The 25,591-nt window shown below is 43.5% G+C and overlaps 2 protein-coding genes across 11 annotated transcripts; one reads left to right on the top strand and one right to left on the bottom strand.

The window, feature by feature from the left end:
* Window positions 1-298: 298 nt before the first annotated feature.
* Window positions 299-21,232, bottom strand: Rbcn-3A (rabconnectin-3 alpha). Of its 6 annotated transcripts, none has more exons than XM_019842417.2 (32): window positions 17,544-17,957; window positions 16,774-16,971; window positions 16,509-16,662; window positions 16,151-16,249; window positions 15,312-15,524; window positions 15,098-15,233; window positions 14,780-14,977; window positions 14,468-14,646; window positions 14,104-14,316; window positions 13,866-14,019; window positions 9,059-13,701; window positions 8,666-8,980; window positions 8,464-8,565; window positions 8,190-8,387; window positions 7,884-8,117; window positions 7,636-7,773; window positions 7,245-7,477; window positions 6,982-7,163; window positions 6,510-6,876; window positions 6,206-6,439; window positions 5,855-6,107; window positions 5,557-5,761; window positions 5,205-5,472; window positions 4,946-5,119; window positions 4,773-4,871; window positions 3,050-3,136; window positions 1,635-1,695; window positions 1,288-1,496; window positions 1,048-1,192; window positions 713-930; window positions 546-629; window positions 299-460 (listed from the first exon to the last, which is right to left on the bottom strand). In XM_019842417.2, the coding sequence occupies exons 1-32, from the start codon at window positions 17,628-17,630 to the stop codon at window positions 344-346; spliced, it is 10,197 nt and encodes a 3,398-aa protein (XP_019697976.1). In that variant the 5' UTR covers window positions 17,631-17,957; the 3' UTR covers window positions 299-343. The 6 variants fall into 6 exon arrangements, with proteins under 6 accessions (XP_019697976.1, XP_019697978.1, XP_011143153.1 ...); XM_025296769.1 differs by lacking the exon at window positions 17,544-17,957 and adding an exon at window positions 20,972-21,232 and having other exon boundaries at window positions 344-460; XM_019842419.2 differs by lacking the exon at window positions 3,050-3,136.
* On the top strand, window positions 18,800-25,591 carry LOC105185390 (uncharacterized). Of its 5 annotated transcripts, none has more exons than XM_025296776.1 (6): window positions 18,800-19,127; window positions 20,557-20,747; window positions 22,363-22,594; window positions 22,780-22,798; window positions 23,441-23,545; window positions 24,737-25,591. In XM_025296776.1, the coding sequence occupies exons 3-6, from the start codon at window positions 22,409-22,411 to the stop codon at window positions 24,781-24,783; spliced, it is 357 nt and encodes a 118-aa protein (XP_025152561.1). In that variant the 5' UTR covers window positions 18,800-19,127; window positions 20,557-20,747; window positions 22,363-22,408; the 3' UTR covers window positions 24,784-25,591. The 5 variants fall into 5 exon arrangements, with proteins under 5 accessions (XP_025152561.1, XP_025152559.1, XP_025152560.1 ...); XM_025296774.1 differs by having other exon boundaries at window positions 20,426-20,747; XM_025296775.1 differs by lacking the exons at window positions 18,800-19,127; window positions 20,557-20,747 and adding an exon at window positions 21,230-21,745.

The raw sequence follows: 25,591 nt of genomic DNA, 5'->3' as shown, positions 1-25,591 counted from the left end.
AGTAGTTTTCTCAATAAAATTATATATATCATTACATATATATTTTTATATATGTATATATTTATAAATAACACCTGATTAGCTTGTCACAACACACTAGCCATGCAAAGGGATACCGTACCGTTTGCATATCTGTATGTCGGAGTAGTTCGGTATATCGTACAACAGCGATCAATGGATGCGTAGACTTTTTTTTTAACGATTTATCTTCCTTGTACGCGCGCGCGCGCGCTCACGCGTGTGCATAGATATATATAAATAATCAATAAATATCAGCTCTCTTGCATAATATACTTACACGGTATTCATATCTCTTTCATCATCATTATTTTTGTTTGTAATCCTAATAAAGCGCTTGTACTACACAATCGCGTTCTGGCAGTTGACGGACTTTCATAGAACCATCTGCTCCACACGAAAATAATCGTCCCGCAGAATCCACGTGTAACTGAGTGACTCCCTGCCGACAAATTATACATGCTTGAATATATACCATTCTATGAGCTTCCTTCAATATATCGGTAATAATAGCAAAATTACCATACCTGTCCTATATTCTTGAAGAAACTGGACCGTGGATGTTCAGCGGGAAATGAGTAGAGCAGGGAATGGACGGTCAAGGCCCATATCTGCGGATAAAATTATATCGAATTACATTTGTTTACAAACGTTGACTTTGGATCGCGACAGAGAGGAAATTACACTTATTTACCTTAATATCGCCATCACCTGCCCCGCTAGCGAAAAACTCCTCGTGAGGATCAAGCGCTAGACACTTTATAGCTGATTCGTGCGCTTGAAATCTATGCCTCTGTTGTCGTTGTCGCACATCAAATATAGTAATGTCGCCTTTCTTGCCGCCGCTGATCAACAACTGATGCTGCGGCGCCAGGATCAACGAACTGGCTCCTTGCTCATGACACATAAAGCCTGATCAAATCGAATCATAGCATGTTTATTGCGGCGAGAATACCGACGAATTTCCTATTGAATGTCGATGATAGAAACCATTCAACACGTCTAAAATGCACGACATTTTTTTTATACCTTGCACGAGAGATTTGTTCTGCGGAAGTAACGTATCCCACAATGCTACATTCCGTCCCTCCGAGCCATGACCTGCGGTAGCCACGAGACTGCACGCGCCGAGAAAGACGAAATCTGCGGTCACTTTGCTGTGGCATTGATAATTCTGAAACGAATCCCACGTGATGTTGCTTTGTAAGTGAATGAATGATGAAAGTGACTAAAATTTTTAGAATTGAGTAAAGTAAAAACCGTCCTTACAAAGAATGGTCGAGCCGTTCCCTCGCGGCATGCCACTTGGAACAAACTCAAATGGCCATCAGAATCCGCTACGCCGAACTTATTGCCATGCTGAGAGAAACGTACGCGGGTCACTTTGGCGAAGGTACCCGGCGCCCTCGGGGTGGCAATCGCTGTTTGATGGCCCCATTCCCACAACGATACAGAACCGTCCTGTGATCCGGTTAAGTCTGGTGTCGCCATACGGAAAAGAGAAATAACAAATGTATCGTTACAAGTCTTTGCAATCCCGGCACGCGATCGTGAAAGGAGTAAGTACCCTTACGACGAATTCATGTATGTACAGAATAGGAAATATATACACTCACACAATGGTAGAAGTGGATGAGAGGAAATCCTCCTGATTCCGTCGATTTTGTGCTTCAGGATCTATCGGAATAAAACGCAGACGGTCAGTTAAATTGCGTGCAAGAAGATTTGAGGTAAAAAGGAAATATGTACATTTATATGTAATAATACATATATGTATCCCAGCAAAATTAAACACAATTTCATGACACTTGGCAATGTTAAAAGGTATGTATAACACTCAGGGTGTCGTGTCGTAACGCAAATTAAGTTTTAATGGAGTTGCATAATAAACATGTAGCATGCGTCAAACGTTGCAGCAAGTTTCCGGTAATGAGGTAATTTGCGACTAATACTCGGCTGAGATTGCCTTTCACTCTGCTAGTTTCTCCGGAATTGGCTATTCTAAACGTTCATGTTCACGGTTAGCGCTTTGTGGACGTTGAATTGGCAGTGGACGGTGGACACAAATGTGGGTTCGTATCGTATAATGAAACATTGGCAAACTCCTCTACTACATATATCCAAGCCTCGTAATTTTCGTGTTGGAAGAAATGATGAGCACAACATTGCTTAAAGTTGGACACGTTATTCGCATCAAACTATACGTACAATCGATTCAAGAATTTAAATAATAATACATGCATTAGATACTCGAGTTCCAATCATGTTCATTTAATACGTTCAACATGATACTCATGATAGGAACATAGTGAACTTCGCGCCCATAAACTGAATATAATGCCTATGAAAACCTGGGAGCATCATGAAACATCATATTTGCCAATATATGTGAGGACACGCTAGTACTTTTATGAAACCTTCGTATAACACAAATATTATTATGTGTTATATCGTTAATATAAGCAACGAAAAGTATAAACGAAAAGTACAAACCAACGCACTGTGCTATGGAGCTCTTGGGCAAAATGATATGATGGCTAAATGTTTCTAAGTACACGCTTTACGGCTGTGAACTGTAAAAGATCTATATCTTGAAATTTTCAAAGATTCATCTGATTTGTAACATACGTGAAGATCGTTAAAAAAATATATACACGCACATATACATATACATATAAAACCTCTTCGCGCAGCGATTATTATTTTCACAACAGCTTCAACAGTCTTTCTATGATCATATCGCGAACTATAATTTTTTCTCTCTGGTTCTCTTTCTCCCTTGCTCTCTCTCTCTCTCTCTCTCTCTCTCTCTCTCTCTCTCTCTCTCTCTCTCTCTTCCTCTCTCTCTCTCTCTCTCTCTCTCTCTCTCTCTCTCTCTCTCTCTCACTCTCACTGTCACTCTCCTCTTTTCTTTATTTTCTTTGTACGAGTCTTTGGCATATCACAAATCAGACATCTGCTTGTTACCCAAAATGTTAAAACATGAAATTTGCACTAGGATAGACTAGGGTCTGTTGGATGTAAATCTCACCGGTTGTAACAAGTGTTTGCTCCTATCGGCAACAAATTGACAGAAACGCAGGTCGTGGGAGCCAGGAAAAGCAGGCATCCCCTTCATCTGAGCGAGCGAATGAGCCGCCAGTTCAGTGACGCAGACCGAGTTAGATGTTAGGCAAGCATTGAACAAGCAACATTGTCTCCGTCACCACTTGTGCTACCCTAACCCAATACACCACATTCACGGCTCGCAAGGCTTGTTTCGCAATGCAAAAAGTCATTGAAGTCTTTATACATTACAAAAAAGTAGGCATATAACACTAAGTTATCCTAATTGTTGAGAAGTTTGATCGGTTGGTCAGTGTTAAGCATAATTTCCTCGGGTCGAAAGAAAAGCAATATTAGGTGCATTATCACTTTTAACGAAACAAATGGATTTGTTTCCGGCATTTATTACGCAACACAAACAAGCCTTGAACTTAGCCGTACCCTGATATGTGAGACACAGTGCACACTTTACTCTCAATATATATCATGCAATGATTGATTTATTCATAATTATAATTCCTCTTTTCTTTGGTGCAAAATACTGCTCGCATCATTCGAATTGTCGAATTGTCAGTATGAGAGTACCACCCAATTAATATCTACGATATCATTCGTATTATGAATGGAATAAGAATATTACAAAAGATACGTTGTTTAGTGATATCATACGGACGAATATACAATGTAGTATGCATTGCAATGGGATTTAATATACACATGATGATTCTTGGAATATTTTGGGTAGACAGCACATTTCCTAACTAAATCAATATAAATACATTCTTGCTATTTAAGAAAACTTGTTAAAAACTCCTTGTAGTCTCCAATGTTGCTAGGGAGTTCTTGTTGTCAGCTACTTGCAAGCTATTTGTAGAGCTTGTGTATTAATTTCGGAAATATTGCAAATACCTTTTTGATTATGATAAGCTGTCTGTGCGCAGATTAATTAATTTCACTGAATGCAATCTCTCCTGTGTCATAATAATTAACTGCACATTTCTTACACTCACGCACGTACGCACACGTGTAAGAAAGAAAAAAAGAAAAAAAGAAAAAAAAAGGAAAAAAAAAGAAAGAATATATAATGAGATTTCCAATTATAAAAATAAAAAAAGAATATAATCTCTACCACAATCAATGAAAAATAAATATATACATTATTTCAACACAATATATAGAGAAAAAGTGAAATACATTTTATTCTATTTAGCCTGAGAATAAACTCCTTCAACTTTGATGATATTCAAAGGTGATGTCTCAAACGGCAAGTGTATATAGTGCAAATATGTAGATAAGAAATTGAGGATGAAACGGATTAAATTCTTCGCTAAACTAAACAAATCTGAATCATATTTACAAGGAAAACGACGTTTTACTTTAATGCGATTATTAATTTATTTCATAGTATTTCAAGTTATATGATGATATTCATGTTAAAACTTATTGTTGAAATATTTTATCAATTTTTAGAAAAATATTTATTCTTGAATTCAGTCTGTAATACATATGTTTATCTACCATCTTTTATATTCGTCTGTTAAAAAGACCAGAGAAATTTTGATAGATGAAGATATCAGGAATGCACAACTTTTATGTGTACACACACACACACACACACACACACACACGCGCGCGCGCGCGCACGCATACACACGCACACGCACATATATATTATAGCGATATAAATTATAATATAATTAGAAACTCACCACACTCGCGCCACGTCCGCTCTGACTGGCTATACCTGATTGAGTTTGTGGACTGTTTGGCTGAGGACTCTGTGCCAACAAAGGACGATCCGCTGCTGTCTGTAATATGTATGTAACAAATATAGCGTAAACGTCTCTTATATTAAAAGCGTCGAGATATCGTTAGACATTACCTGTATAACTAAGAAACTGGTTGGCTGTACAGGCTCTGGATCAGGTTGCTTATTCAAGTTAATAATATCGAATTCGCATTCGTCCTCCAACCACGATGGAAGCTCTAAGAGCAGGGAAATGTTCATCTCTTGTACCTCGCGAGGCGTAGCAAGGGCCATTAGACCTGGGTTTACCTAAAAGAAAAAAAAAGGAGAAACATGATCATCATAATTAATCATTGTTACGTATGAAGTGAAAAAATCAGAACATATCAGAAACCTGATTAAGACAGAAGGCACTGATGCTATCTTGTTCTTTATGAATAATCCTGACTGGTTCCGGCAAGCTCGTAGTACCGCTGTCACTACCCTTATCTTCCCCAGTTCCGCGGTGCACGCTGTCCACGACTGTCTGAGCACTTTCGAGTATCGATGACAATGATCTTCGTTTTCCAAACACCGCGCGAATAAAGATATCTTGAACCAATTCTTGCCTAACCAAATAACACCAAAGACGATTGGCAGGCGCTGCGGATGCCAGTCGTGTACTAAAATCACGGAAACAATTTCTCTCTGACTCATTATCTCCCAATTATTGACCTTAAGCTCAAAACAACATCGCATATACTCACTTGAATGGTGTGTTCCCTTTTTCTAACAAAGATCGGTATTTATGAATAGCTGGTTTCCCTGGTGTAGGAGAGGGGTCGGGTGCACAGCCAGGAATGTAATTGGCCGGTGGTGGACCTTTGATTTCCAATTCCTCTCGCAAAGAATCTTGCCATTGTGCGACAATGCCCAGTGTACCGTGAATTAGTGGACTACTTACAGGTAATTCTGGAATAACGAACACATTAGTTAGCTATCATCACGTTTCATTACATCTTTGGAGCATTGTTTTAAGAAATATTGTACTTCGTTATTTCATACCTTGCATTTCTATGCCGGCGACTGTCAGAAAGTCTTGCAATTGTTCTTGCAATATTTTGACTATTGCCAGTCTCATTATGTTCCAACTGTACGAATTAGAATTACTATGCTCCGTATTATCCTTTGGTTTGCTCTTTGGCTTCGAATTCGTGTCGAATACATCTTCCTCGTCCTCTGTAGAATCTAAATCCGACACAGCAGAGTCAGAAGAATCATAATCGATTTCATCTGCGTATTCGTCCTCTATGTGTGGCTGAAGAAAACAAAAGAACAAACGACATATGCAATTTCTCTTGTTGTAGCGCTCAAAGTTCATGTATAATACGAAGTAAAAATTTCTCAATATCTTACCTTCATGAGAAAATAGGAAATCATGCTCATTTGAGGTGACACGAATTGCTCCCTATACGTAGGTTTGTCCTCCTTCATGTTTGGTTGTTGACCCGTAAACTGACCCAATAGTTTCATATTCAGCTTGACGCGTTGCTTCGTCAACGACGTCATGGTGTTCCACATGCCGCTAGCGGTACTTTGGATTTCACTCGCCACACTGTCAGTCCGCTCGACACCGCTTGCGTTGCCACTCTACGAGCAAAGATCCGGCGTTCTCCAATGTTCGCAAAACGCACGATGAAAACTCATATAACAATCATACCTGGCTGCTGGTACTTGCTACGCGCAACAGCTTCTTAACTCCACCGCCGAAGAGACAAGACCATGTATTATTATCAAAGTGTTGCCCGACCAGTCTATATAAGATGTGACTGTCGCAACTCGACAGAGCGTAGATGAAGAGACTCATGTACGTTGCCACGAACGCTTCGCAGAGCAAAATATTCAGTTTCGGAGTGTCTTCATCCTTCTCCCGAGCTAGCAGGGCGCGTAAATTAGTCACGCCCGGCCACTTGGAAGGCGAAGTGGTTATACATACTCCGTCATCTGTCGAATATCGTCGATGATACCTGTTCGAGGCTACCAAATGACCGCCCGAGAACGTTTCCACTTCGGCGACTGCTGGGAAACTGAAAGACAATGACGTATGCATGAGTAGATTCATAGAGTATAACGCATATAGTTATATGTGGTGGTGTTCATCGAAGATAAATAAATGATAACGCAAAGTTTACCTCTCCGGTTGATGATGCTTCATAACGAATGTGTCCGAGTCACAGAGAGACTGGTAGATACAGGCGCTAAGTGCCACTGCCAGGTCTCTCATAATAAATACTTCGCAATAATGTGTATTTCTATTAGGCATCGGCGGATTGCGTAGCTCTACCAGTGTCTGCAGCATATCATGCGCGAGAGACTGCAATAGATTGTGATGTAAATGTTAGGTATAAATAAATCGAAACTAATGGAAAACAAATTAATACAGGTTTAAACGAACCTGCAGATGTCGAACTGGATCTGCTACGACGGTTTTGTTGCAGGCAACACTGGCGCTTAACAGAGGTAGCGTGGTGGGGAAGGGCAAGGGACTGAGCAATTGTTGTTGAGTCTTTTCTTGTTGCAATTCCTGTAGTAAGAGCACCAATTCCATCCTTACTGACGCTAGGCCGCCACCCGACGCACCGTGCAACGAACAGTATGACAACAATGTCCTCAGCAATGTCTCGTTAGCTAAAAATCCAAAGATGCTTGTTCTCACCTTCTTTAAATATCGTTTCACTTTTTAAGAACTAAATTGTTGAATTTCGGAAAGGTTCGTGAAATAAAATTCCTCGCAAAGTTACAAAATTAAGTGTAAACGACGTAACAACAAAATTCGTCCAATTCACCTTTCAACCATTTCTTCCTCTTTGCAGCTCTCTGTACTTTAGCTTCAAAGTCCATCTTTTCCGCCACTAATATTTGATGTAACGTTGGTTGCTCGCCGGGCTTGTACGGAGGTACATCGTCGACCATACCGCCATCGTCTAAAAGTTACGTTTTCTATTAATTAACACACCACGATTCTCATTTTTCAAAACTGTCACTGCTATATTGCGCAACAATGCCCAAGAAAAAAAAGAAAGAGCGAACTCACATTCCGACACGTTGTTTACATCTCCGTCTGCACTAGTACTATAACTGCAAAGCTGCCTCAGTGCATCCACTTCTCGTTCCAACCACACGTACAGTTGGTATCGCAGCTGACCTCCATCTACTTCGAAACCCGTCGCTAATGTAGACAATTCTTCCATTAGAATTTTCAGGCAAGCCACGAATTTCAGCTGCTGCGCCATAATATCCAATTGTCCAGCTGACTTTGCAACGTCATCTGAAATTATTTTCATAACAGCAACAATTGAACAGAAAACAATTTAGTCAACAATATAATGTAATTTCTTACTATTATCGTTATCTAATTTGGGCGCGGCATTATCTTCCTCTTTCCTGTCAAGCTTCATACTCATCGGAGGGCTATCGGCGTCGTCGTCGTCGACAGGATCATCATCCCAATTTAATTCTAATTTGTCTTCCTCTATACGTCTGCTATTCTGGGACCAATCGAATGACGATGTACCCCAATCTACAGAGGCAACTGAGTCTGGAAACAATATTTTGTTTTCAATTCGAGCGAGTTCTAGACACATTCTGCTCCAAATAATAGCTCTTACGCGTACCTTTGCTGGTCGTTATTGTACTCGACTCATTTCCCCAATTAATAATACCCGTATCTATTTGAACATCTTGTGCTCTGGTCTTATTCGGACTATTTAATAAGCCTACAGATAAAAGAAAGAAAGAGAGTTTGGGGACATCATTTTTAAGATAAAATTTGCCATACGATCGATCGTGTGTAAGCACACATGTACTGCTACTCACTGGGGGAATCTTCACCATTCGTATCCATAACTTTATTGGGTAATTTGGACAAAACTTCAAGTGCGAGGGCTGGACAGCCAGCCTTAAAATGTGCGTGTGCAGTCGTGAAATATAATTGCCTCTCCAACGGCGTAATAGTGTCTTCCAACATCAGCTGTTTGTCTGGTTGACTCTTCGTTTCCGTGCCGTAACTGAAACCTGAAATTACTACCGAGTGTCCTTTCTTCTTATCTTGCGCCGTGGAGGCGATATATTGCCTAATCAACAGCGGATGCGTGCGGAGATAAACGTAAAAATTGAAGACATTTGGATTCGCTGAAATAAAAGCCAAGGTGTCATTTCGAGAATCATTTTATGTATGAAAAAAGTGCACAATAAACTAATTTCTTTTACCGGTTGTTCCCTCCGGCTTGTCAGACTCGTCGTTGTACTGCGGATGCATATGACCGACGTTGGTGAGAAGCAAAGTATTGAGAGAACCAGAATAGTCCTTCAAGATCCACAAAGCCATACTTCGCAAAAAGGGATCGGGATGTATTCTGCTCATGTCCTGATTCTGTCCTTCTTTGTCACAGCCTAAGATCTCCTCGTACAGCAATCTTCTCATGTTGGGAGACGACGTGTCGTTTTCGTAGAGTCTAGCTATCACCATCGCCAGCTGAATGTCGTTCAGTTTATTCAAGCATACGTCGATAGCGTCCTTCAGCGCTCCGGCTAACAAGAAGAACGCCGCCGCGTGCTCAAATCGTTGCTTCCCAAGCAGAGCAAAGGCGTTCTTCAGAGCGGCCTTTCTCCATCGATCTTCGGCGAAGTTATTCGCGAAGAAGGTAGTCATTCGCTCGTCGCGTTGGTTTCTGAATAAACCCCACACTAGGTTCTTCTTCTTCATCGCCAAGTAGTAAACAGCTGCGTCTAAAGGATCCTGCTTGTGCTGAAATGCGGCTTTCGCTATCTTCTCCACGCACTTCTTCAGCACAGTATTGCTTCTGATCCACCAACCTACGCCGAGCTCTTTCAACACGGACCACTTTGGTTGACCTTTGGCGTACGAAGGAATTAATCCCAGCAGCTCCTCTTCGGACTCGGAATGGAACGCCCACACGAGATTATTTGATGCGATGCCCTGCTTCTGGAATTGCGCTCTCTGCACCAGCGGTAGGCAACGTATGAGATAATTATAGTGTTTCATCGCTAAGAGGAACCTGAGACCACAGTCGTCCAGTGAATCGGTCGACACAGCCTCGCCGTCCGGGATGCCAGTCAGATTTTCCTTGGCGATTGCGTTCTTCGCCGCGTCGATCGCGAATCTCTCCGCGAAATCGACGTTACAAGTCGAGACGGTGTCCGCCAATGCGAGAAGATGCATCTGATCGAGACTGGACAAACCCGGCAGATGAGTATGAGTCAAGAGGCGCGAGAGTAGCCTGCCTTGCCTAGGTCCGAAATGAGATATGCCTTGTCTCTCCGGTACCGACGACCGCCTGTCCTTCTGCCGCGAGCACTCGTAATCTTCGTCCAGCATATCGTCCAGCGAATCTCCCTCGTCCAGATTACTGTCGAACAGTTCGTTATAGTCATGCTTGTCCTCGTTTTGCTGATGCGGCAGACTGGTCTCCTTGTCGGCCATCAGCAGAGTCCATAACGGAAGCGGCGAAATGGAAGTGATTTCAGCGTAGTCCAGAGTCAACTCCTCCGGTATCTGCGTTGTCGAGCCTCTAGGTTCAAGCGGCGAGGTTGTGCCCGCATAACTCACCGACATTGTTCTCGATCGCGACCATCCGCTGCGCTGTTTCACTAGACTTTCGTCGTCGACGCGCAGGGAGCAGGAACTACCGATACATCTGACTAGATGAGCCAATATAGCCTTAACCCACCTGATCTTGCCTGAATTCAACAGTTCCATCAGCTGCTTAGGATGATACTGCGGCAAAACGGGACAGGCTATTCTCGACGCCTCGAACAATCCATAATCGGGCATATAATCGAAGCTCAGGTTCTCGTTCTGCATACCGCGCTTCTTCTTCGCGTCCAACATGGTCAGATTGATGCTGCTAACACGCGACAGGTGTGGCATGGAGGACACGTTCGCTAGTCGCCTCTGGGACGTCTCGTGTGCCAACGTTCGCAGATCCTCGTCGCGCAGGTTCCGACTCGCCTGAAACTCGTCTGATTCCTGATGCTGTAGATTGGAGTGGAAGCAGTCGTTCTTCGGATTCGGCTTCCACTGCGAGTATACGTGCATCTCAGAGTCCATGCCGACGACGAGAATGCCGTCTCGCACCCAGGAGATCTGCATAGGCAGCGGCGGCAGGCCGTCCGCCGTCGTCAGCTCGATCTTACGCAGCTTCATCCATCGGATTTCGTCGACGAACTGCGGCTGCGCCAGCGATGAAGTTTTTCTCAGTATCGGCCTGTTGTTGCTCTGCGATTCCTTCATGGCCTTCATGTTGGCCTGCGCCAGGTCGGAGCACACCGGAGTGAACAGCATGATCTTCGAGCCGACGCCCACGGTCAGGATGTGCGAGCCGTCCTCCTTGGACACCCAGTCGAGCTGCACCAGGTGCTTCTGAGTGAGCGGACAGGTATTGCCATTCTCGATGATTGACTTGCGCAAGGATTGCAGCGTGCTGAACGACGGCACCGCCAACAGACCGGCGTTCGCTTTCGCCGTGGAGTCTCCGTTCTCCCCGTTCCTCGAGGACCTGATGTCCTCGTGACTGAGAGTCTGCAGTACCTGAGTGAGCCTCTGTTTCTTCTGCAGGAACCTGCTGTCGTATAGATAACTAAGGTCCAAGTGTTGATCCACCGGTATTCGCGGCAGGTGGATATTCTTCAGATGAATCGTGTCCTCTAGGATCCACTCGCTGCCACCTGTGCTTTCGCATTCGTATATGGCGACGCAGAGGTTCACGTAACGCGAGTCCGGGTCGCTCTTCGTGGGACGCGTGAACGACTTGCCGTACTTGTATGCGCAGGCGATGCGTCCGCTATAAGCCGCGCTGATGTTCAACGGCTGACCAGTGATATCGATCGTCGACTCCTGATCCTTCCTCGTCATTTCCCACTCGCACCACTCGTAATCCAGTCTGTCGTAGTCCGGTCTTTTCGTCACTTTGCACTTCCAGAAGCGCACGGTGCTGTCGCTGCACGCCGTTACGATGATGTACGGCGCGAAGCAGGCGGGATATATCGAAGAGCTGCTCAGGTGGCCGGCGGCCGGGGCAGCGTGGATCACTTCCACTCCGTCGGGCAACGGCAATTCCTGAGTGCATACCTTCGTGGTCGTGATCAGAACGTGACTGTTCTGGTGGCGACGATGCAGAAACGTTGAGTCCAAGTCGGCCTGACTCTCGCGACGACTCCTCGTCTGACTAGGTCTGCGTGATCTTCTGCCTTCCGCGTGACTCGATCTACCCGGTGTACCCTCCTCGTCCTCGTCCTGCACCAAATGCGAGTCCGGGACGTACATCATCGAACCCGATAATCCGCTGGTTTCGGGTTGCGAGGCTATTAGCAATCTCCACATGTGCACGGTGGTGCCCTGCTGCGTACGTTCTAGCACAACTATGTAGAACGGCTCTTCGAAGATCGCCGATTGCTGCAGATCCACCATGGCGTCCAACGTGGACTCCATAAGTCCCAAGTCGTTGGACGACGTGTCGAAACCGGGCGGTTTCTCGTCGCTTCTCTCGCCCGTGATCAATTGTTCCTGAAATACGTGCAGGAACTGTGTGTTCTGCCAATCGTGAGTGGCGTCGGCAATAGCGTCCAATTGTATGACACATCCTGGCCTCGCTGTCGATTGCTGAGACACTATCTTTATCCTGTCGTGAATCGAGTGTCTGACACCGTCGTCTGACGACATGTCCGTCGATAGACTGGCCATTGAGTCCATCATCCTGCTTCTCCTCTCGCTGATCGACACTTCCGCCAGCAGTGTTCTGGCATCGATCACCGCTTGATACACTCTCAGACACTCTCCGTCGCTCGCTACGAAGCAGGCGCTGGGCGAGTTGGACAAGTTACCCAGCGTCGTGCTCGGCAACAACGTCGGAATCCAGGCTACGTTACTGAACGCCGATATCTCGGGTGAATTGATACGCGCCAATTCGGAAACCCCGCCGCTCTTCGACAACGGCCCCACAGCGTCTACTCGCCACAAAATCAGCTCGCTGCAGAAGCCGGTAGGCGACATGATATCTTTGCCCTTGCAAGCGTCCTGCTTGATACTAACGTTTTCGCTCGATTCCGCGGACTGAGCGCCGGAAAACTCGGGTATGTTGTGATGGGAGGTTGTTACGAGCAGAGGCAAAACGGGATGGCAAGTAATATCGTTCACGCGGAAGCGGTGCCCAGAAGCCCTACACGCGTGGCCTATACTCAATACCTGCGAAAATTTCGTTTTATCCGCAAACGTCAACTGCCACAAGTTCAATGTGCCGTTCGAATGCTTCGACACCATGGAAACGATCGGACTAGGGTGGGTCAATAAGTCCGTATCATGGCCATTTTTATTGCTCTCCAGCGCGCTAGATTCCGCTTTCATAGCCGCTTGGCTCTGATCGTTCGTACTTTCGATATTCTTTAGTAATTCCTGACCAGCTCTCGACGTCAGGGTGGACTGCTCCTCGTCTTGTTCCATGAGACTAGGTAAAGGTGTCGCTATCTCGCTCGGTTCGGTCGTCTTCGTTGAGGACTTAGCGACCTCACGAATATTCAGCAAAGGTCCACCGGTATTGTGAGAATACATCGATACGTTGTGGCTCATTGTTGACGCATCGCCGAGCGGGAATGCGTTCGGTATACGAGTGGAGAATGAGATCTGCGCTTGTCGGAAAGATCCAGGATGATACTCGTCCAACCATTCAATATGCCAGATCAGGAAGCTTCCGTCTATCGGATGTATCGAGAACAGCAAGTCTGGATTGTGATGCCAATCGCGTAGCAACGTTTCGATTTTCGTGTCCAATGAATCCGGCGCGTGATTCATCGTGGATGTCGCGTCTGTCGCTATGGAGTTAATGGAGGTTGTATTGCTGTAGCGGAAAATTACAATGCATATATTAACTTCACAAATCTTACCTTCACCTTGTGTCTTTCTTTCTGTTTGCAAAATAACTACATGCAAGGCTTTTTTCTGCAAAGTTTCATAACACAATCGGCATGACTGGCGCAGGAAAGTGGTCGTGAAAATATTTACCTGAGGCTCGGGTGAGAGTGTGCACTGTGTGCTAAACTGTGATGAGACGAGGTAGTATGCGCGGTATGATGTTCATCACTACTATGATCCTCTTGGCTCATTGAGCGACCACCGACCACTGCTTTCTGAACTGTTTGCAGCCGAACACCTTTTTCTAAGGAGTAAAAAACATTGTCATCGTTATCGTCGTGTTAAATTTCTTTTGCAATATATGCGACAGTATAAATGAAGCTCATACTTGGTGTACATTCGTCCTCGGAATCATGTTCCGTATGTTCAGCATCTTGATGTTGCAAACCCTCCTCTTTCTCTACTACTTTACGCGTCAATTCCTGCAATATGTTTTCGGCCTGCATGGTGAAGTGCATTTCCTTGTTATTTAGCCAGTGTAAGATAAAATTCGGTTCTCTTTCGGGGTCTCCGGTAATTAGGCTTGGTACTAGCGGTATATCTATAACATGAACGTATACTATCCACTGCCGATTACCAATATTTCAAAAATATTCAAAAGAATGTAACACACTCTAACGAAAATATAAAACAGAAACGAAATGTTTAAGCTAAACTATTTCATATGCATATATAATGTACAGATACTTTACCAGTTTCTGCGTTGATACTGGCTGCTAAATGGAAATGCATTCCCGGATAATGACCGGAAGTTTGATAATTATTATGAAAATCGTGCACAGAATATGTAGATGGAAGCGTTGGTAAAGTCGGCGCTGTATGACCGGCTTGATGTTGCTGCTTAGCGTGTCGTCGAATGTGAAAGCATGTCCTACGAACAAATTTATTGCGTGTTATTACGTCGTATTTAACGATACTCGGTGAATATCACAAAGATAAAAACATTCTATGCGCTGTGAAGAGACGTAGATAAATGTTATTAAGTGAGAGTTAATTTTTCATACTTCATGTGTTTGAGACGTTGCATAAACCGGTGTTTGTGCATATTGTGATGACGATGTTTGCCATGATGACCGTGCCTGTCAGAGCCTTCAAACTGGCTCATGTTAGCCAGACCTTCAATTTCAGGCGGTATTGTCTCGGCCCACACGCGACAGATATTGTCACGACATGAGGTAACCAACATATTGGACACGGAGCCCCTGATAGTTAACAAGAGAATTGCGAGTGATTGTAAATCGACGTAATTCTTCGCAATTTCTTACATTCGTTTAATATGTATAAGTCAATTATTGTATATTATTAATTCATACGCTACTTACTTTGGCATATATTTACTTGTCTTGCGCCAAGAAAGATGCGTCACTGCGCGGGGATGTGCCACATAAACAAAACTATAATTGTCACTGCCCACTGCCTGAGAAAAACTTGCATGATCCATGCTTCTTCCTGGAAACACTGAAAGCAAAGAACGGAAGCTTGACACGATTGTCTACAGATGTATAAAAAGCCATCATTTAAGGGAAACAGACATACATTGCTTGTTTTCAAACCAGATCTTAACCAATCTATCATTCACTCCTGTAGTAGCAAATAAGGTGCCGTCAGGACTGAAGCTCATAAGATGGACCGGCGTAGCCGTACGACACTTCCATACACAATTCCATCCACCCAGATCATTTGTGCTGGACATGTCTCCAGGCCCAGGACTCTCAGCTTCTCCTCCGATTGAAAATTTCACCGCACCAGCTGTTCAGAAAGGAGATTTTTTATTAGTGTATACAGCAATGATTACTTTTCTATACAACAAAATACATATTTATTTTTAAAATATATAAGAGAGAAACTTTGAAGTGCCTGGTAAGTTCTTATAATACAGCATGAGAAATAATTTTTCCAACTATATTTACCATTTATATAAATCTTATTATATTACTTATAATAAACAGAATTACGTAACTTCAAAGTAATGATGTGTGCTTATACTATGCAACAGCAAAATGTATAAATTAAAATGTTAAAAGTTGCAAATCTGAAGAGAAATGAAACAAGCACATTCATAAAATCATTGCCTTTTATCCTATCTCACCACTTGCATTGCATATATATAATGAAATAAAAATTCTTGCAGCAATAAGTTGTAAATAAAGCTATATTAAAGATGGCTGATGCATAATTTGATAAAAAATATAAATTAGGTCATATCTCTTATGTAACAGAATGCACACTTATTTTCTAGTTAAACAGAATATGCAAGCAATTATCTCTCTTTTATGATATACTGCAAACACACTATGCAGCAGTAAAGCTGTGGAATATTAAACATGCAAATAATGCCAATGCTACACGTTCATTCTCGACAGGAATGAACTCACGATCCTGAGAAGTATTGGCTGTAACATTATGATTGCTTCCAGTCGTACTGGCTTCCTCTGTTTGTATTGTTTTTGGTTTTGTAGCTGTGGGTAACAGCGCTGTATCAAGTAATAAAAAATATGATAATTCTAACGTTTTGAAATAAATGGGATGGGAGGTTAAGCACTTTCAAAAGATGAACATCTATCCCACTATTGCACATATATGTCACGCGAATGTAATTTATTTATTTTGAAATACCACTGTTGTTCAATCAGCTTTATATCATAGATTATTTATCATAATTGTAAAAAATTCATTTGAAGTAGACATAAATAATCTTAACAGATCGGGTAATCCTTAAGGAAATAAACTTACTGTGTTCTTCCTGAAATGGCATAATATTCTGATGCCATAATTGTAGCAACTCGCCACCTGTTAGCAATCTTGTTCCTTCTAAATTCCATGACAAAGACGTGATATTTGATTCTGTCTGCAAACTTCCTGTCTGAACCCATCTGTACTCCAATTGCTACAAAATATTATGTTAGTTCATGAAGAATCTTTACTACAGGAATTATAAGAAAATGCCAAGTACATTGTTAAACGTCTAAGGAATATACAGAAAAACATTGATACAAACATGTGAACAGGTGCTGTGTATAAGTGGTGTTGGCTCAAAGATGCAGACTTGATTTTCATATGCCGCAGCTATTTTTCCTGTATCTGTACTGCAGTCTAGACAACTAATTCTGATGTAATTGTGTACAGCTCCAGGAATTATCTGCACTCGTTCGAAATTGTTAGCCAAGATCACAATGTTACAGCCAGCTGCGTATGCCTAAATGGAACGAATAATTATCAATTAATTGTCAGATCTATAATTTCAAAGAAATCTATACATCATGTGTTTCTCTGAAAAATATCAAATCCTGAAATAGATTCTACTTCTTAGTACGACAAATCGTCAAGTGCATGTTGTCGTTGTTCAAAAAAGTTCAGTACTCGATAATATCTCGACAGTAACTACAATACATATAATTGAGCAGGATTGTTAGCTTAAATTGTATGTACGAAGCATTGCATGTACGAAGAGTATCTAGTGTTACATCGGCATATGACGGACGTCGTTGTTAGTAAAACCGCAAGTTAGTAAAAACGTCGCGAGTAAAACCGCAAGAGCAACCACGGCGAGCACGGAAAAGTTCACGTTCACGCCTAATCGAAATGTCATTCGATCAGCTGACTTCCATAACGCGAGCGTATCGACTTTTTCGACGTGCGATCGCGAAATTCCGTGCAGCGTCGGCCGCACGACCGCACCGGCTGACGCGGGCGAGACGTATCTCGCTGCGTTATATCGTGCCGTTGTACGCATCGCGCGGTGATTGTCACGCAGCGAGATTTACTCACCGTGAAGGAAATTCCCTCAACAGAGCCAACGGCGTAGCAACGATCGCCCGCATTGCAGGCGCCGCTCAGTATCTGATGGCAATTCATGATCGCGCAACGAAACGTTAGATCATCACCCCGATCGTACGCGTACCGAATCAACACTCTTAACTGCTCAACGTGAGAGCTCAGACAAGCTCTACGATCCTGAAGGATACGCCGAGATTAACGCGACACAGTGATCGAGCGACCGCGGCGCGGCCATCTTTAAATCGGTCTCCTCGAGAGAAACTGCCACATTTCTTATCACGTAGCAGCTAACCGACTGGCTAAAGGCACGGAGGTAAGTAGTAACTGGGAGGAATTGTAAAGAGTGAGCGCGGGTGTGAAGTTTAACGAGGCTAATGAGTATATAAGGAGGGAGAATAATGCGTATTGTTATCGAACATCGCCGAGGGTTATTGTCGATACATCGACAATTTCGATACAATATGGCGTGGCCAATCAACTTCTTCATCTCGGCCTTGGCTTACCCGCCTTGCTTCAAAACTCATCTTACACACCCTCTAGTTATTTTCTCACCTCTGTAACTAAGGGTGACTTGCGATAGTCAATTAACCTTGCGCATGTCGCTGGCGGTAGCTCGGCAATCAGTTGCAGAAAATACCTACCTAGAATGTTATTTATATCAGTTCTTGCGGAAATGTGCAAATTAAGAAACAGCCAGTGAAAAAGTAAGAACACGTTCCTATGTATTAACATTGTTAAATGTTTTTAACCCTTTCGTCCGCGAATATAAATTTGTTCCCCAAATCAAAGATAAGACAAGAAAGTCAAATTGAAAATTTTTGATGCAAGGAATGAAATTATTTATTATTTTTGTGATATTTGAATATTTCTCTTATGTTTCTGATATCAGAAATTGTTTGTGCATTTTTCTGAAAAAATTTAATGTGGAATAAATAGTTTATTTAAAATAACCATGGTTAAATCCTTGAAACAATTTAGTCTTCTAAAATTATGATTTACATCGAACTTGGCCGCTTGCACTAATGCACTCTAGAAATGACTTAAAGTCTGATTTGCTATAAGACATTTTTAAAAGCATTTTTGTCAATAAAAGACAATTCAGAATGTAAAAAGGGTTCAGTTTCTAATATCTAGTGAAATTCTAGTAGAATGAGACTGGCCATTTAGTGGAATACATTGAGCGAGAATTGGTAACAGTGCTCGACATCGCGCCATTGACAGCCAGACAAGCGGATGACGCGATTGTAGTTGCCTCATTGTTAACGTTTCCATTCGTTGCAACTGCATTCTCTACACTTCGTTCTTTTGCTGTGTTCTTATTTCGATGCATGAACACGCATCTACCTCGCTTGAAATAAGAGGAAAAAGGCGCTCAGAGTAACTAAATCTGACATTAAATCTGTCGAAAATAGAGTTAAATTTTCGAAAAAGAGGAAATTGTTCAAATTAAGTATGGCCAGTTATTTTTGAGTTCTGCAGATGTTTCTGAAGGAAACGACGAGTTTCTGAAATGACGTTCTTCTATGTTCGAGGTAAAGGAATATCCCGGTGGCTGGAAGAATCTTTAATTAAAGCGTAAGTCAAATATTCTACGACACCTTCTTTTCTATGCATATTTCATTAAAAATATATGTCACATATCTTATACCGAAGGCTCTTCATAATAGTACGTACATGTTTATTGAATATAACGATATAATATAATAATAAATAATATAATAAAAATTAGTACATTTTTTGTGCACATTTTATCCAGATATGTTAGTTGATTTTTCTAATAACATAAATATAAAAAGAAAAAATTCTTTTTTATTTACTCAGTTGATAATAATATTCAAGTAATGAAGATAATGCGGTAAAATATCATGTAACTATACAGCGATTATCAAGATTTTATTTTGGGAACGTTAAACGTTGGATTTGTATAGATATTATAAGCAAGCGCTCTGAAAGAGACCTGGTACGAACGAAGAAGGCGAACAACACGTGTGACGTGCATATTGTACGTGGCACGGAACGTCTGCCGCAAAAGAAGAAAAATGCATGTTGACTGTAATCAAGCGGCAAGCTTCAGCGGGGAAAAATTACTCAGCGTCGTGATCATATTGATCCTTTGTCATTAAACACGCCCGTGCTATATTTAACAACATCTTTCCGAACCATCTTTACCAAAGCCGAAGAGTGTTTCGCATGGTACATCGGAACGCGCAACTCTTTTCACTTTCTTTCTCCCTTTTGACATCCAGATTAAGCGCATCATCACGAAGAGGTCGAACAACCACTTCTGTAAATGTATTTACAGAAATTGACGTGAAACGCGCGACGCGATTTTTTATCTTACGACGAACTAACACTTGACTTGGTGCATGTCGCTAATTGCGACCAGTTGATATCAATTATGAAACAGCTGGCAACGTGTCTTTAATGACGTAACCGAGTGGAATGCGTGAAAAACTTGCCCGAAGCTCGCAGCAAGGTGTATTGTACAAATTTCTCGCGCGCGTTATGCTCTCTCGACATATGTATCATGTGGAAAATCGCAAAATCGTCGATCGCGCGAAGCTTCAGATTTATTATTAATGTTATGAGGTGTGCCGACAGGTGCATCATTATTTCGACAAAATCCGGGATCAACAAGTATCTTAGGCACATTCGTAAACTCCATGTGTTCGATTTCAAACTCTTATACACACGCACTCTTGCGCCTGATAATTTGAAACGAACGCAATTCGCGGAAATGAATTGCAAACGTGTTAAATGTCACGCTGAAAATTTTTTTTAATTACGACGGAACGTGACACTATTTCACGCGACACGAATAGCGAATATCACGCGAGATAGAAATTAACGGAATTCACTGAGTACATTTTCAGAGTTCTCCACGCGCAATATTTGCGATAAACAAGACAGGACGGTAAAGGCAGCCGCAGATAGGCACTCGTGCGCAATTTCCGCAGGGAGAGAGCAAGAGTATGACATGTACTCCACTCTCTGTCTTTGGCAGCTGGAGGACTCGCAAAATTCACGTCAACGTCAATATACAAAGACGGGTTCCTGTTAACACGACGTTTAACACGCCTCATCGTTTCGAGCCACACTCGTCAGCCGTGGCGGCCAGATTTTCCTCAAATTATATCTCGCTCCACCAGTCAATCGGCGGAGAGATAGCGCGGGTGGCCACACCGGATCCGCGAGGTAAGGGCGGCAAATACTCTCTCTCTCTCTCTCTCTCTCTCTCTCTCTCTCTCTCTCTCTCTCTCTCTCTCTCTCTCTCTCTCTCTCTCTCTCTCTCTCTCTCTCTCTCTCGTTTGCATGTATTCGTTGTAATCTGTAAATATGTACGTGCCTATGTAAACGCGTATGCACGCGCATGTGTACATATTCTCGTAGATAAGAGGTATAGGCAAAGATATAAAAACCTAATAGCTGCATGCCCTCGACGCATGCTCCGTTTCGGCTGGCAGGGGTGATATCCAGTCGGGTAAGAGATCAGCCTCGGCTGGTAGCGACTCGCGTCGATCATTACCTGGTGGAGCGCGGCCCGGACGGCAGTCTAAGCGGACGAGCTGAAAGAAAAAATGACGGTATCCCGGTCGTCCCGTTTCTCGTTGGCTCAATTGACGACGTAGTCGCCGAGAGAGAGAGAGAGAGAGAGAGAGAGAGAGAGAGAGAGAGAGAGAGAGAGAGAGAGAGAGAGAGAGAGAGAGAGAGAGCAAGAGAGCGAGAAAGAGAAAACGACAATCCTTCGTCGCTGCATGCCAGGTGAATACTCGCTCGAGGAAGCAGGTGCGAGGTCGCGATCTGGAGGACTCGTCGCTGCGACCGGTGCCCCAGGCCTCTCGTTGTAGCTCGGTGCGAAATCCGGGCCTTTATCAACTCGACTCCGCCGGCGGCCTTGGCCGATCCACCAACGACCACGACATCCTCGACGTCGGCATCCTCAACGAGCGGTGACACACGCGTATATATGTAACGCCGTGGTGTGTCAATGTGTCAGTGCGTGCGCGGTGAAACACACACCACCTGTGGCACATCCGTCGTATTTACATTGCGGTCTGTCATACGTGTTGAGGAGAGAAGCGACGGCAGATCCAGCTGGTATCGCGAATTCTCCCGGAATACCGATTGAACCGATCGGTCGGGATTTGAAACCGACATAATTTCGTCGCGTGCTCGTTTACGAGCCACCCGCGGTAAGGCGATATAAAAAATTCACTTGATGAACGGCTCCATTTGAATGTACGGTCACTCGAGAAAACGCACTGCATCGCAGATGTGAGTGCTTCAAAAATACACGATCGATTCGGCAATTTATCTTATGAAGCAATTGGCATGGTAAGCGTGACGATTTATCTGGTTCTATTAAGGAAAGAAAGAAAAGTCATCTGCTGCAACACGGACTTAACTTGCCTTTGTTGAGAAACAGATTTAACTCATACGTATTTCTCCTGCGCGTCTTCATCACCGAAAGTTCTCACCAGTCGAAATTCCGCTGCTTTCAACCCCCGTCGAACACTGACCGGTAATATGCGCTCGGAGATTCGAAGGGTCGATCGCAGGGAGATCTCGAGTGAATTAATATCGAGTCGGTGGTCACAGAGGGAGAGGGAGAGAGATGGACAGATATCTAAAATTATCGAGTGCCTTCGTCAGCTCTAGGTCATCGAGCCCTTATTTATTGAAAATCTTTCTATTCAGGCTATCAGGCAGAGCGTTAATTAAATATTCGCGACGTCAAATTCGGGAACGCGAACGACTCAGGCGATCGACTCTCCCCTGTGTTTGATTGAAAATAATTTTATTTGCAAAGGACTAGGGCACTAGAGAGCTGCCATCGTTAATGATATTTGGATCGGATGCCCGTTTCATTCCGCTCTACCGACATGGACGAACACGAGAAGAATTTGATGACGGGGACGTTGGAGCAGAGGAAGGAGGCCTTTAAGGAGGACGAGGAGCTCATGAGGGAGACTACGAAATTCGTCACCGATGTGATAGAGACCGCCGCTACGGAAGCCTCCAAGAGGAAAGTTCAATCGGAGGTAATGAACTCTCGCGAACTTCGTTCAGAGAGAATGAGTTTCGGAGCGACATGAGAGTCGAAGACAGAACGCGCGTTGTTGTTTAACTATGGACTAACTCTGTCTGTCGTTTACGCTTAACGTAAGATTTCAACTGCATCGCCAGAATCAAATCGAATGTACGACGCTTCCCTTTTGTGTTTCAGGGAGCTGATGCGGGTGAAGGTAAGTAACAAATGAAAAAAAAAGAAAAAGAAACAGAAAGAAAAGAAAAGAAAAGGCACGTACGATCTCATCTTTCAATTCTCACGAAACTCAAATATTCTAACTTACGAGACTGAAATATTCTCGTTTGACTTTCGCGTCGGGGTTATACCGGGGAAGGGAAAGAAGGCGGATATAAATAAAGCAGAAAATATTGTACTTGGTGCAAAATCGTGAGAAAAGGAAGGAGAATAAGCAGGCAAAGAGTAGACAAGATCACGATCGTGATAAATAGTTTGATAGTTCCACGTAGATGGCTAGATCTCGTTAGACGGAGACGGATAGAGGTGGAGTGACAAAATTGATAGACGACGATCGACGATAGACGTAGATAGATAGATAGATGATTAGATATATACGTCGATCGCATTAGACGAACACGCGTTAAAGTCAACGAGTAGAGACCCGGCGCGGGTGTTGCTAATTAATCGCGATCATCAGCCGGTCTGCTGGATGTCTCTCACACACTTACGCTTATGCTCGAGTAACGTAGAGCCACTGTGCAAGGTAGAGCGAGGCATTATTATAATTATATTTTGAGATTGATATTTATAACGTGGTGGCTATATACGCGTGTGCGCGCGCGCGTGTGTGTATGTGCAGGCAGTAGATTGAAGGGTGGCGATACCATCGCTGGCTGGAACAACCGAGCGCGCGGATTCTGCAATCGTATTCTGAACGCCCTCTGCCCTTGCTTCAGCAACCATGGTAAATCGTAGAGTGAATCACGTGTAGTGACCGCTAAGCTACTGCCAGTCCTTAGCGAGAGTAGTTTTTGCATTGCGCTCTCTCATCGTCATGTCGCTTTCATCATCGACCAGATTACAATTGGACATCCCCCACACCACCTGCAGGCAGACCGAGAACGAGTCGACCTCACCATCGATCAATTTGTCTGATTGATCCTGAGATTTAGTTATCTCGTTAAACGGTGTTCGTATCGAACGTGCCTCGAACGTCGATAGTTTTGCCGATCACCGGATCGGCGAGATCGTCCTTCGCAACGGCGTTACTCGGACGTTACTTTTCGCTTGAAAAAAGAAAAGAACGAGCAACTTTCGGATTGTCCGAGATACCGATCGTTTCTCGCTGAATCATTCGATCATCCGACCCCTCGATGTAAATATTGCAGCAATCGAATCATCATTTCTCTCTTTCTCTCTTTCTCTCAGGCATTCACCAAAGATTATATTCTATGACGCATAGTGTGACACGCATTTTATCTTTCTGCAAGATTGTCTGTTGCAAGATTGTTAATCACTGGCCAAATCCATCCAGATATAGCTGTTCTACATTTAGACATACTCATCCGAACTGTTCACAAACCAGATCAGTCCAAATCAAATCAGATCAGTAGCAATCCGGCATGTCTCATCATCGAGCAATCAAAGCGCAACTGGAAACGGCAGCTTGCATCGGAACACACAGCATGCCTGAGAATAATTTAGAGAGCGAAAGTCAATTACCGGCCGAATGATACAAGTGACAAAATCTTCGAGTATCCCCGACTCGGGATGTCATCTTGTGGCAATTGGCCGATTTTTGGCGGATCAAACGAGAGCGATAGCGAGCTTCAAAGCGACGGAGCAAAGAGCAAACTGGGAGGAGACAGTCGTAGCTTGTGCATCGGCAGATGCACCCTTATTTGCGACTGTGCATAGTGGTGGCTGCGAAGTAACGGAATGGCGATTCTGGTGACTTTTGACTTTTGTTTGTCACGCAACGTTTTCGTGCAAGCGAGCTGGGCGTTTTCAGAGTGCGTGCTAACTTTGCATCCCGAGTCGCGAAACGGCGAGTATAGTAACGGCCTGCGCTGGTACTTGCATGCTACAAAACAATATAGAGGATGTGCAAACCAATGGGACGATGTACACAAATAGATATGTATTCTTTTCCTAGAACTGTTCGCCTGGACTCCGTACCGGTATCGCTTCACAAGACCTTAACCGTTCGATGACTTCCGGACTTTCCGTTCCGTCGTGCGAGCTTGCGATTGACGCAAAACCAAACGTAGAATTAAGTTTCTCATTGTCAATTCGATCTCGCGTCTCTCACAGGCCGTCACGGAGTCGTCACTGACGTCTTCTGCTTGAGAAAATGTCGACGCGATTTTCTAATTTCGATGTAGGCTGACAGCCGGTACGATGTCGTGAAAATAAGCCGAATATGGCGAAGGACAACTGCATCCGCGTTCGATGGAAAGCACAAGTAATTAATTGTAATTAATTGGATGTTGCTCTCGTGCGCGTCTTATTTCGCAGCACGATGCGATGCGATGCGCGCGTCGCGCGCAGTTCGAACACCGCAACAATGGATTTCTTTGGCTTTACTCCGATAAAGTACAAACGACCGTAAATGTTACATGTCAACTGTTAGATGAGGGAGCGGGGATACGCCTTCCAATTCTATGAGTTTCCCGAATGAACACTCCTAGACAGCATTGCCGCGACGTGACTTACAGTTCCTCGCGTGTATTCGCAATTTTCAAATTTGCCGTCGATCGAGCAAATATACGAGGGGACATTTTCGTACGCAATCAAGAGAGACGCACGGTATATTTTGGCCATTTCATCGTTTTCTCTGTACTGGTTGGCAGAGTGGACGATGTATGTATAAGTTAGTTTTATATCGTGTAAAGATTGAGGGATTGTGTTCCAAGGGATTAGAAAGCATACAACAAACAAAGTATATAGCTAAGGAAAATGTACAATGTACAATGTACAATGACGTTATGTACACGATCGAGGCTTGTAG

The sequence above is a fragment of the Harpegnathos saltator genome, unplaced genomic scaffold, assembly GCF_003227715.2.
Source record: "Harpegnathos saltator strain DR-91 unplaced genomic scaffold, Hsal_v8.6 scaffold16, whole genome shotgun sequence".
Taxonomy (NCBI): Eukaryota; Metazoa; Arthropoda; class Insecta; order Hymenoptera; family Formicidae; genus Harpegnathos; species Harpegnathos saltator.
Note: the sequence above shows the minus strand (reverse complement) of the source record. Positions and strands in the feature narration are given on the sequence as shown.

Coding starts and splice junctions, on each gene's coding strand:
- Rbcn-3A (XM_019842417.2), bottom strand. CDS start 17,630: ATGAATTGCCATCAGATACTGAGCGGCGCCTGCAATGCGGGCGATCGT. Junction 15,525..16,150: donor AGCCAATACTTCTCAGGATC/GTGAGTTCATTC, acceptor CTTTCTGAACAG/CTGGTGCGGTGAAATTTTCA. Junction 5,473..5,556: donor AAAGGGAACACACCATTCAA/GTGAGTATATGC, acceptor CCGTGATTTTAG/TACACGACTGGCATCCGCAG.
- LOC105185390 (XM_025296776.1), top strand. CDS start 22,409: ATGCCCGTTTCATTCCGCTCTACCGACATGGACGAACACGAGAAGAAT. Junction 23,546..24,736: donor CCCTTGCTTCAGCAACCATG/GTAAATCGTAGA, acceptor TTCTTTTCCTAG/AACTGTTCGCCTGGACTCCG.